The sequence below is a fragment of the Myotis yumanensis genome, unplaced genomic scaffold (assembly GCF_028538775.1).
Source record: "Myotis yumanensis isolate MYYU_CA2020_CCGP unplaced genomic scaffold, mMyoYum1.0.hap1 SCAF_7, whole genome shotgun sequence".
Taxonomy (NCBI): Eukaryota; Metazoa; Chordata; class Mammalia; order Chiroptera; family Vespertilionidae; genus Myotis; species Myotis yumanensis.
The window spans coordinates 62,796,702-62,809,106 of record NW_027223758.1 but is presented as its reverse complement, the minus strand read 5'-3'; the positions used below and the strand labels follow the sequence as shown (position 1 = coordinate 62,809,106).

Sequence of the window (12,405 nt, the reverse complement as noted above, 5' to 3'; positions counted from 1 at the left end):
AGAAAGGAAAAGAAAACCCTTAAAGTCAGAGGAAATATTTGTAAATAATATGCAGGCATACCTTGTTTTATTGTGCCTTGCTTTATTGAGCTTCTCAAATACTGCATTTTCTTCAATATTGAGGCAAGACTCTCGACCAGCAAAAAGATTATAACTTGCTGAAGGCTCAGATGATGGTTAGCATTTTTTTTTAGCAATACAGTACTTTCAAATTAAGGTATGTATGTAGTTTTTTTAGATATAATGCTAGAGTACAGTATAGTATAGACATAACTTTTATATACACTGAGAAACAGAAAAATCATGTGACTCACTTTATTGTGATATTTACTTTATTGCGGTGGTCTGGAATTGAGCCAGCAACATCTCCAAGGTGTACCTATGTCTGATAAAGGTCTAGGACCCAGAATATACAAGGAAGTCATATAACTCAACAACCAAAACACAGAACAACCCTATACAAAATGGACTGGAAAAAATTTGTCCAAATAAGATACACAGATGGCTACTGAGCACATGAAAAGATGTTCAACATCAATAGTTATTAGAGAAATACAAACTAAACAACAGTGCGAAACCAATTCAGAGCTCCTAGTATGGCTATAACTTTAAAAAATAGAAAATAAGAAGTGTTAGCAAGGACGGAGAGAAATAGAAACCCTCACACTGTTGGTGGGAGTGTAAAGGTATGCACTTGTTTCTTAATAAGTTGACCATAGACTTATTCTATGACCTAACAACTTTACTCTTAGGTATATACCCCAAAGAATTGAAAACAGTTGTCCAAACAGAAACTTGCACATGAATATTCATAACAGCACTGTTTGCAATACCCCCAGAATGAAAACAACCCAAATGTCCATGAGCTGATGAATGAATAAACAAAGTAAGACATACAGTGGAATATTATTCATCCATAGAAAATAATGAAGTACTGTTAAATACTACAACATAGTAAGTGAAGAAGCCAGACAGAAAAATCCAATATTCTATATGATTCCATTTAAGTAAAATATCCAGAATAGGCCAATCCATAGAGACCAGAACACAGATTAGCGGGTTCCTGGGACTGGGGGAAGGGGTTTGGGGAATGGCTGCCTAAAGGGTATTCATCTCCTTTGGGGATGATGAAAATGTTCTGGAACCAGATAGTGGTTATGTTTGCATAGCATTGTGAATGTACTAAATGTCACTGAACTATACACTTTAAAGTAGTTAAAATGGCGAGTCTTAGGTTATGTGACTTTAAACACAACGGAATCAGTATTATTCAAATGGTTGTTTATAGACATTGTCTGTCTACATCTTATTGTGTGTCAACTTTTTCTGAAAGTGAATAACTATCAAAATGCACACAAAACCCCTTGACTTAAATGATCATTATTTCTGTGACCTTGTCAATAAACTCTTGGAAGTTGGAGCCAGTGCACTTATCTCTGCATTTTGCACAGTGCCCCTTTCATCGTCTTACACGTGATAGTCCCTAACGTCAAATGCCTCACAAAGGAGAGGGGCCCCAAAGATGCATCAAAGTCTCGAGATGAACAATGACAAGCAGCATGACCACCTTCTAGTAACTTTTCTTTTTTGCGCAACTACTCTGAGCCATGCACATTCATCATTTCTAATCTTTACAACAATTCTGCAAGGTGGATAGCACAAGGTACCATGCACCACAAGGAATGAAAACTGTTCAACTAATACCTAGAGTGAGTTAAAGTGAGAATATCATAGATGATGATCCAAATGTACCTTGAATATTTTATTTATTTTTAAATTACAGTTATTGGGATGGCATTGGTTAATAAGATTATGTAGGTTTCAAGTGTATATTTCTATTTACACTTGGATTTATGACCTGTATATTGTGTACCTACCATCTAAAGTTAAATTATCTTCCATCACCACATATTTGGCTCTGTTTACCCTTTACTACCCATGTACAAAATTTTGTTGTTGTTGTTAATTCTCATCTGAGGATGTCTTTTCATTGACGTTTAGAGAGAGTGGAAGGAAGTGGGAGAGATAGAAAGAGGGAAACATCGATATGAGAGAGACACTTTGATTGGTTGCCTCCCACATGTGCCCAGACCAGGGCCAGGGATAGAGCATGCAACCGAGGAATGTGCCCTTGACCAGAATTGAACCCGGACCTTTCAGTCCTCGGGTAGACGCTCTATCCACTGAGCAAAACTAGCTAGGGCCCATGTACAAAAATTGATTTAAAATGCATCAAAGACATAAATATAATACCTGAAACAATAAATTCACATCGAAAAAAACATAAATACTAAAATTATGAACCTTGGTCTTAGAGAAGATTTTATGAATTTTAATATTTTAATTAAAAACATATAAACATATATTTACTCATCAATCTTTTAATAAGGAACCAGGAACTTTCTTTAATTATTGGTTCACCAACTTCTTGCATACATCTCACTTGTAAAGCATGGCCCACAATTTCCAGTTTTGGTTTCTCTTAAGGAGAAGGAAGAACATAGAGATGCTGTGAAATCATTAGAGCTCAGATTCGTCCTACATTTTTGTCCCTGTCCTAACCAGTAACTTAAGTTCTCTTACTTATACCTTACTTAGTAGCAATATTTTCATCACCTTTTATATTATCTTCCCAACACATTCAACTTGGATTTCATGGAGAAAATGCTCTTTAGAAACATTTTTAATAATTGTTTTGTTTATTAATTTTCTCCTTTTAAACATCAGCTTTGAAATTAATTCTATAATGACAACAAAAAGAACAGCCAACATAAATAAGGTTGAGAATTAAAACAACTTAATATGCATACAACTCATCTGGTGGCATCTTTCAAACTTTAATGTGTACAAGAATGACCTAGAGAGAGAGAAAGATTTTATTGAAACACAGATTCTGATTCTGCAGGTCTGGAATGGGGCCTGGATTGCGCATCTCTCACAACCTCACATGGGATGCAATGCTGATGGTTCACACTCCAGGGAGCAAGGTGCTAAAGCACCAAGGTCATGGGCATCAGCCAGCATATTCCCGAGTGGAAATGGGAGAGTCCATGAATCCAGGACACTGATAAATGCAGGTCTGTTATGAAAGCTTCTATTCTACTAGGTCATGGTTCTCATTACATAAGTGGGGATATTGAGCAAAGAGAAGCTGAAGGACTTACCCAAAGGAGGCCAGAGGGGGGTGGGCAAGCAGGAATTCAAACATATGCCTGTTTGCTCCAAAGCCCATACTCTTTCCACCGCACGTCTAAGAAAGCTGAAGCACAGAGCACAAGGCACCCTAGAAAGGCTGTAGGAAATGACAGTTCTGCCTAACTTGATCAGATGAAGCAGCAAAATGAGAAAGCAGTTCCCTCAAGATCTGTGTCTTTATGGATTTCTTACAAATCATTAGATGGGTCAGCTAAGATAAGAGATTTTACATTCTCTTCCTAAAATTTATATATTGTCACAGAACTGTGGGCTTCCAGAGTTCCAATTATTTTTTAATTATTTTTAGCGCCACCACTCTCTCCAACATCTTGCTGCTCTTCAAGTGAATTAAAAGTGAAAAGTGAATTTATTGGCCCTCTGTGGTCTGAAAAAATGTTCAGAAACCAGGCACAAGAGAACAATTGGGCACAGTACAGTGATGTTAATGCCTACATCATTCCCTAGGAGAATGGTTGCTCCAGAAATAGATAGTATTGTTTGTTTGTTTTATTAAGTCAGGCTGCTCATTTGAATTCATATTCATTGCTTTATTATGCTGAAAGTTGCACATGACTTCTTTGGATCTTTGGCTCAATAATCACTTTGATGTTTTATTTATTGATTCAGAAAAGGACTTGCCTTTCAAGTTTGTTATCTCTGATTTCAATGGAATTTTTCAAAGAATTTAGAAACTAGCTCCGTAGTACAGTCTACTCGGTTTGAAACTGGCACAAGATTCTGAAGTATTATTGGTGCCCTGGGTGTTTCCTGCCATTTAGTTTCAAGCTAATAAGGAAATGCAGAGGTTGGCTAGAGTTTGCTATGAATATTGTAGATAGACATTTGTGCTGGAACACACTCAAAGAAGATTCTTTAGAGAATGCATTTTATTGTACCAGAGACTTTGCTTTCTTGGCTATTGAAATTATTTATATTTGGAAATCAGAGCTATTTCTCATCTTTGACCAACTGTTTTGTGAAGCCTCAACTTCCATATTTATGCAATCCATCTGTGACATCATTCAGTTGTTTCCATGGCAAAAAAAAGAAAAAAAAATTCAAGATAGACACAATATAAAATGTAATTTTTTGGAAAAGGGTCTATTCAAATCCTTTGTGTTTGTTTGAGGTTTTGTTTGTTAGTTTCTACTGAATCACAAGAGTTTCTTATATGTGTTTTGAATATTAACCTCTTATTAGATATGGTTTGCAGTATGTTCTCCCACCCCATAGGTTGCTCTTTCATGCTATTGCTTCCTTTGCTGTGCAAAGGCCTTTTTGTTTTAATATAATCCCACTTGTTTATTTTTGCTTTTGTTGCCTGTGCTTTTGGAATCTTATCCAAGAAATCATTGCCAAGACTAATGTCATGAAGCCTTTTCCCTATGTTTTTTGATAGGAGTTTTACAGTTTTGGGTCTCCATATATAAGTCTTTAATCCATTTTGAGTTGACTTTTGTGTATAGTGCAAGGGTCAAATTTTATTCTCTTTTTATCTGGATATCCAGTTTTCCCAACACCTTTAGTTGAAGAGACTATCCTTATGCATTTCTGCGCCCTTGTCAGAGAACAGTTGACCATATTAGTGTGGGTTTAAGTCTGGACTCTCCATTCTGTCTCATTGGTCTATGCCAGGTGCTGTAACATACTAGCTTATAACATACTATTTTAATCACCATGGCTTTGCAGTATATTTTGAAATCTGAAAGTATGGTACCTCCAGCTTTGTTTTTATTTCTCAAGATAGCTTTAGTTATTTAGGGTCCTTTGTGGTCCCACATACATTTTAGAATTGTTTTCTCTTTCTGCAAAACATGCCATTGAAATTTTAATAGGAATTGCATTGAATCTGTACATCTCTGAGTAATATGGACATTTAAAAATATTAATTCTTCTAATCCATGAACATGGGATCTCTTTCCATTTATTTATGTCTTCTTTAATTTCTTTCATCAGTGTTTTGTAGTTTTCAGGGTGCAAGTTTTTCACCTCCTTAGTTTATTGGAGAACATGTTTGCATATAACTCTATCTGACAAGGGGTTACTATTCAAAATATATTAGAAACGTCTACAACCCAATAACAAAAAAAATAATAATCATCTAATTTTAAAATAGGTAGAAGTCCCGCAGGGGTGGGGGGATGGGGTGGACAGAGTCAAGGGTTTGGGTCACTGATGGTGGCTCCTAGAGGCCACTGGGAGGGGAGGAGGTCATGGGAGCAGCCACAACTTCCTGGAACCAGCCCAGGCTGGGAAGCAGCCGCAACTCCTGGGGCAGGGCCAGGGCTTCCAGGTCTACAGTGAAGTCCCAATGGTCCCCATCTTCTGGAGTTCACCGGAGTTTGTGGTGATGGGTGCTATAGCTGCACCACTGCCTTCTCCCCATCCTCCATCCCCCTGGGCCGGGATGATCCCTCCTCCTGTGCTGGGCCCAAGGTGTCTGGTCTGCTCCAGTAGTTGCACCTGCCATGCTGCCCCCTCATTCATCCTCTTGCACCTTGGGTGGCATAGGCACCAAGATGTGCAATTGAGTGGTCTGCCACTGGGAAGCCGGTGGCGAGAACACAGCCTCATGACAGCAGGGTTTTCACAAAATAGTCTATAAAAAGACCTGTGAGAGCCATTGTTGCACCCCACACAGGATATACACCTCTGTGTGACCTTGTGTCCACCAAACAATGGATAGGAAACTATGGAAGGCAGGAATGCCCGAACACAGGTCTCTGCAGACCAGAAGGTGAACACAGTGTTGAAATGCATTTGCCTTATGAAGCTAAAGCCTGGGAAAAGCCAAAGGTTCTGTTACAATTGCTACACTAAATGCCAGGGGGAGATTTATAGACCCACGGGACATCTAGATAAAATGGGTATGAGTATCATAGAACGGCCCTGTATCTTTTAGCAATTACTTGAAGAAATACCATAATACCATAGGTGGAAGACATCCCAGGGTGTCAGTAAATGCTATCACAGGGGAATAGAATGAATATGAGCCTTTCCTTTTTGAGTTGTGCCCAGTCAAAGCCAGCATAGAGATTGGCAAGACAGGTCAGTGGGTTATGCAGCTGGACCACTCACGGTTCTCTGAAGCTCTGAGTCCTCAGGGATGCCATCTGCACACACTCACATTCTATTCCAGCTCTCACCAAGGTACTGGTCCTGGCTTGGGGGAATACTGAAATCTCAAACTAATAGAACTTTCTTTTCTTCTAGTATACTAGTATGTAGTGCTTCCTTAAATTCAACTCATTCAAAAAAGTTTACTAGTATAGTTTCAGGCAGTGGAAGGAGGGCTGGCATCAAATATTTTTATTAAAAAAAGATAGGCCATGTGAAGGCCCAGTTGTGGCTGATAGGTTTTTTGAAAGTAACTTGTAAATCATTTACCCTGGCAATCTTTGCAGACTTGTGCATATTAATTCTGCTTTAGTTTTGCAAATTGTATACAAAGATGGAAACTTTTTCATAAAGAAATTGCATTTATGAATGATCTATATTAGAATATAATTAATGTCCTGTTATAGTCAGTTGCTACTTGTGTTGTACAGTCCCAGCAAGCCAGTGAAGTCTAGAACATCCACCTTTTCACTATATTCCCCAAACCTAGTATTTGCAAGTAGAACTACCTGCTTCTAACTTAGGGGTAGACTTGCCAGCACCAGAGTACATATCACGGAGTATTTCAAGCTTGCTGTAGAATATTCTGGACTCAGTCATACTTTTCTCAGAGATAGCATCTTGGTCTTAAGTTAAAATTTCTGACTCTTAAACCTGAATGACTTCTGAAGATAGATTTCTTCAAGATGATGGGGAAACCTGGGAAGATCTTCATGGGATACATGGGGGCTTACATTTAAAGACACTTATTTGTATTAACATGACTGACATAAAACAATGTAAGATGTGATACATGTGGGTGATAAAGTAAGCAACAGGTATAAGTCTAATTGTGTCACTAATTTGGGAATAAAACATATTGATCATTCTCTGCATTAGGAAGTGATATGATCACATGAATTTCTTGTTATCCCTAAATTATATATTACATTGTATACATGTTACTACTTATATATTTGGGTATATGTATATATGTGTGTATATATTTGTGTGTACATATATATGTAATGTACTTTTTTAAAGTTTGAATAGATAAGTCTAAGCTGTGAATTAAGTGACTATAAATATACCACTTTTATAGTAAATCACTGAGGTATTCTTTGGCAGTGAGCATAGATTTCACATAATTTTATTATATCCTTTAAAGATAGCATTAGTATTAATTAAATAGATCCACAGGTAAACTGTATCTTCTGGGAGTATTTTTGACATCTTTGTTTATTAAACTTGGCAGATATTAAGTTAGTACTTTCATTGGAATAAACCCCCATCGTATGCACCACAACTTAAAATATAACCTAGAGATAAAGCACTTTGGCACTCCATGCCATCCTCGTAACTTAACACCACAGCGAATGCTATAGCATTTCATAAATTTATTTCTTAAATACAAGTATGACTCTTGACCTCGATCGTGGTTTCCATGTTCACCTTTAGCCATATCCAGGATTTCAGTTACTCTCATTTCCCTCCACCAGTCTCTACTGGCAATCACACGGGGTGTTCAGATAGCACCATTTGTGATAATGCAAAGGAACGGGCAGACATGATTCCTGCACTCCCCTGGCCTGTGAGAAGCAGCTCGCAGTCTGTACCAGGTGACCTGACACTACGCAGTGACAGAGCCAAAGTAATGGCAGGACAGAAACTGAGTCAAGCTAGCATGCCCCCTGGTAAGGAGCCTATACACAAAGTCCGGGTTTCACTCGCGTCAAGGGCCTGATGGAGCACCCGCTTCGGAAGCTCCCACTGCATCTCCTTGACCAGCCCAGCCCTTGAACACCTGTGTGGTCTCTGTTGCTCATCTTCGGAGGCAGCAGACATGCCAGAGTGAAGCACCATCTGCTCACCCCTGATAGATACAGCCTGAGCCAAGACGAGGGTCCCAGGAAGGGGAAACTGTGGAACGAGGGGCACTCTATCATTATGTGGCATTTAACACAGGCGCCAGCCCACGTTCCTGCCTGGTAACAGGACCACTTTCCATATTTGCCCGGCTGCCCTTGTCTCCTTAGCAGGTAGGACAGCAGCAAGCATTCCCCAACCGCCCAGAAAACAGCGTCTAGCCACCATCTCTGTTCCCAACGAGCTAAAACAACAATAGTTTAAATTACTTTGAAACTTTAATTACAGGTACTTTTCCACTCAACATCAGAAAGTTTGGATGCTCTCCTTTTTTGCATCAAGGCTGTCAAGGTGGTTAAGGTAAATCGTGGGTCTTTTGCTATGTACATATCTACACCCAAGTCTCTTCTTTATTAATAAAAAGTGTCTGGTTTGCAAACCAACAACCCTCTGCCGGATTCCAGGCTGTAAAACGCCGAGAGGAAACACCTTCAAAGGAGGACAGGAAGCAACCACAATAAAAAGCTGTAGCTTGCTATTCACTTCTTCTAAGTTCACCTCAGAAACCGAAGCATAATTAAGAGGGAGAAAAGAAGCGGGCCTCGCTCGCCCCCTGCTCCCTCCACCAAACGCTCTGCGGTCTTAAAGTGCAATTACTACTGTGAAGGCGCCCAGACCAGGGGCCCGACTGGACAGAGTTCAAAGCAGGAACTTCAAACAGAGCTGCTCATGACTCGGGCTAGGAGGGGGCGAGGCGAGGAGAAAGGGCAGGACAGTTCTCGGGCACTCAAGTGCATCGGCAGCAGCGTCCTCGCTTTTCCTAAGGAAAAAACTGCCAATTGCAAGGGGACCTGGTGTGGATCAAACAGAACTTGGAAAACATTTCTATCTGAGGCTGTTCCAGTGCAGTAGAGTCAAAAGGCAGGCAAGCGCAGCAAGCCGCCGGGGACAGGCGCTCCTCCCAGGCGCCCGGCTCCTGTACTGCTGAGCCCTGTGGTCCTCGGAGAAGGAGAAGTCCTCGGGCCGGGACACAGAGGACGCGCACTGGACTAAGGGCATCTGGTAGGACGTGGCTCTCTTCTCGGGCCTGTCGGGGCTGGACCCGTCGCTGGGTCTCTGGCCATTGAACAGCAGGTAGCGGCCGCGGGCGTCCTGCTCCATTTTGAAGATCTCGTATTCCGTGTGAGGTAGCTTGATCCCCAGGGCCACGCAGCCATTGGTGTGCGTCACATCCTGCTGGACGCCCACCTGCCAGGAGCCCTCGGCCCCACATTCATTCCCGTTGAAGACGTTGAGGAGCGAGGCCGTGGCCGCATCCATGGGGGTGACCTTCATGTGATTCACTGCAAAGGAGAGAGGACAGTTCCGTGAGTCTCGGGGAGGGAGTGAGCGTGCGGCGGGTGCAGAAAGCCCGCGGAGCACCCGCCTGCAGCACTGCATCCCCACAAGGCCTTCTGCCCTAGAACCAACCCTGATGCCCACCCTCCTGACCACGGCCCACGTCAAAGCACCCTCAGGTGGAAAGAGCAACGTGTTGCTCTGGATGACAATCACACCACATGTATGTCGGTCAAAGTGGCCTACACTGGGCGTCCCAGATTGCAATGGATCGCAATTGTCTTTGGTGACACTGACTCTTTGGGATTGACAAAATATTCAATGAAACTGGAATTTTTTTTTAATGAAAAGATTTTAAGGTTTTTAAATAGACTTGGTATCAAATACCTATAGTAGTTAGAAGTCTTGCAAATTAATACTGGCCCATAAATTGGGCAACTAAAATAAATTAGGCTACAAACAAGAAAAATGAATAAATACATTAAATACAAATCCTGGAACTGATAAGAGGACCTCTTTTGAAGACCCTTCCAGGGGACTGCATTCTATATACCAGAGAGCTTTTGGGTCGAATCAGACACATGTGTCCATTCTCTTGGCTACAGCTACCAAAGGTCCATTCTTCTTGGAGCAAATCTTCCTTTCTTAAGAGGAGGGCTAAGACGCCCTAGGACTTATCTGGGTCATCAGAAATACTTTAGAGTAAATAGACGGACCTATGGGACCCTATCCTGGGAGCGGTCATCCCCAGGGTCCAGGCCGTCCCTCTTCGCCAGGACAGGGCTGACACCATCTTACAAAGGTGTACAAGCTTTAAAAAAATCTAGACGTAAAGCCCCAAAGACTCTCTTCCTGATAACAGCCCAGTGACACTCATTCCTCACCTTCCTCGCTCATTATGTATTCTAAGCCTCCCATCTTCGAGCACGTGACAATTTCCTCGAGCAGGACAAGCCCAGCGTTGGAAATGACAGCTCTGAGCCCCTGAAGTGTCACTCACACCTGCTTTTTATCGCTCACTAAAGAAAGCAGTGCATGCAGTGAGGGTGATGTTATTGTAGGGGTAGCTCAGAATACGCCAGGAGCTGCACATAAGAAAGAAAATGCGCAGACTTGAGATTTCACTCTGAGTAGCATCCTCCTGGGCCACACCTGGCACCGTGCACAGGGTGTGGGCTCCCCGGCACCACCCTGGCTGGCAGAGAGGGCTCAGAGGCTGTTGTAAATGCTGGCCTTGGGGCAGAAAGCGTTCCCTAATTTCTTCTCCAACATCTCTAGCAGAAAAGAGGACCTCTCCCTCGGGTTAGCTGCCTAAACTAACAAAAGTCACAAAACCGCTCCCTCTCCCTCACGCATTGGGCTGTTTTGATGGGCTTTCAGGCAGAAGACCTACCTTTGAACACAAACTCAGTTCCCCCCATGACCCTGGAGGAGTGCACGCCGCGGCTGTAGCGGCCCTTGGCGTAGATGGTGAAGGTGGGATGCTTGCAGACGGGGTCCGAGTAGTGGTAGTAATGCCCTTCCCAGGTGTTATTGTTGTCATGGAAGATGAAGTGGCGCGTGAGGAAGAGGACCTCGGGCCGCACCTCACAGCGCTGGCTCACCCACTCGCCATGCAGGCCCACGGTCAGGTCAGCCTTGGGGGGCAGGAGGGGAGGGTGGTGCTCATCTGACCGGTGGATGATTCGACAGGCGATGCAGGCATGGTCGTGGTTCTGCAGCCAAGAGACAAACACAAGGAGAGACCTGACTTACGAGAGTGCAGTGTGCACGTGCTTTCTGCAATGGCGATCACCGCAGTGGGGTGGGTGAATCCCCCGAGCACCATGACTTGTGTGACCTGGGTACCCAAGAAGCACCTGGAGCCATGCTACCAGGCACAGGTGGTGTGTATGTGTGTGCATGTGGTGTGTGCATACTCACAAGTGCACACGTGTTTGGCTGACATTAGAAACTCACCTAAATATTTCATAAAGAGATACAGTCTCTCTTTAGAATCCCATTACACCTTCAGAATGCATGTGCTAGACACTCTTTCAAAAAGAAGGATTTGTATCACCTCATATCCATTAGGATGGCTACTATAAAAAAAAAAATCCCAGAAAATAACAGTGTCAATAAGGATATGGAAAAATTGGAACTCCTGTGCATACACTGCTGGCAGGAATATAAAATGTTGCAGCCACTATGGAAAAGAATTACTATATGATCCAGTAATCACACTTCTGATTTATACTCAACAGAGTTGAACCCAGGGTCTCAAAGAGATATTTTTCACCCTGTTCATAGCTATTATTCACAATAGCTAAAACATGGAAACAACCCAATGTACATTGAGAGATAAGTGGATTAACGAAATGTGGTCTATCCATACAATGAAACACTATTCAATTTTAAAAAGAGAATGAAATTCTGACACCGGCTACAACATGGATGAACCTTGAGGATGTTATGCTAAGCGAAATAAGCCAGACACTAAAGGACAAATACTGTGTGATTCCACTTACGTGAGGGACCTGGAGTAGTCAAATTCATAGGGAGAGGAAGTAGAGCAGTGGTCCAGGGGCTGGGGGAGGAGGGATGGGGAGCTAGTGTTTAATGAACACGGAGTTTCAGTTGGAAAGAGGAAAAAGTCCTGTGGATGGATGATGGTGATGGTTGCAAAATAATATGAATGTACTTAATGCCACTAAACTGCATACTTAAAAATGGCTAAGATGGTCAATTTTATGCTATGTGCATTTTACCACAATTAGATATTTTTCATTAAAAGCAATTAGAAGACAAGACACACAAACGTTTTTTGTTTTTGGTTTTTAAAGAACAGCATCTGACTGCTGTGGATGAGACAGGAAGCTGTCCAGTAAAGCAGGGATGAAGGAGGGGCCTGAGGAGCGCAGAGCAGAGCCT

The 12,405-nt window shown here is 42.1% G+C and overlaps 1 protein-coding gene across 1 annotated transcript in view; it reads right to left on the bottom strand.

Moving 5' to 3' along the window:
* Positions 1–7,668: 7,668 nt before the first annotated feature.
* Positions 7,669–12,405, bottom strand: part of APCDD1 (APC down-regulated 1) — a 29,932-nt gene continuing 25,195 nt past the window's right edge. Inside the window, exons 4-5 of the mRNA XM_070420670.1 lie at positions 10,889–11,210; positions 7,669–9,500 (exon numbers count right to left, since the gene is read on the bottom strand). Coding sequence (XP_070276771.1) covers positions 9,043–9,500; positions 10,889–11,210 — 780 coding nt within the window. The 3' untranslated portion in view covers positions 7,669–9,042. The remainder of the gene's footprint in view (positions 9,501–10,888; positions 11,211–12,405) is intronic.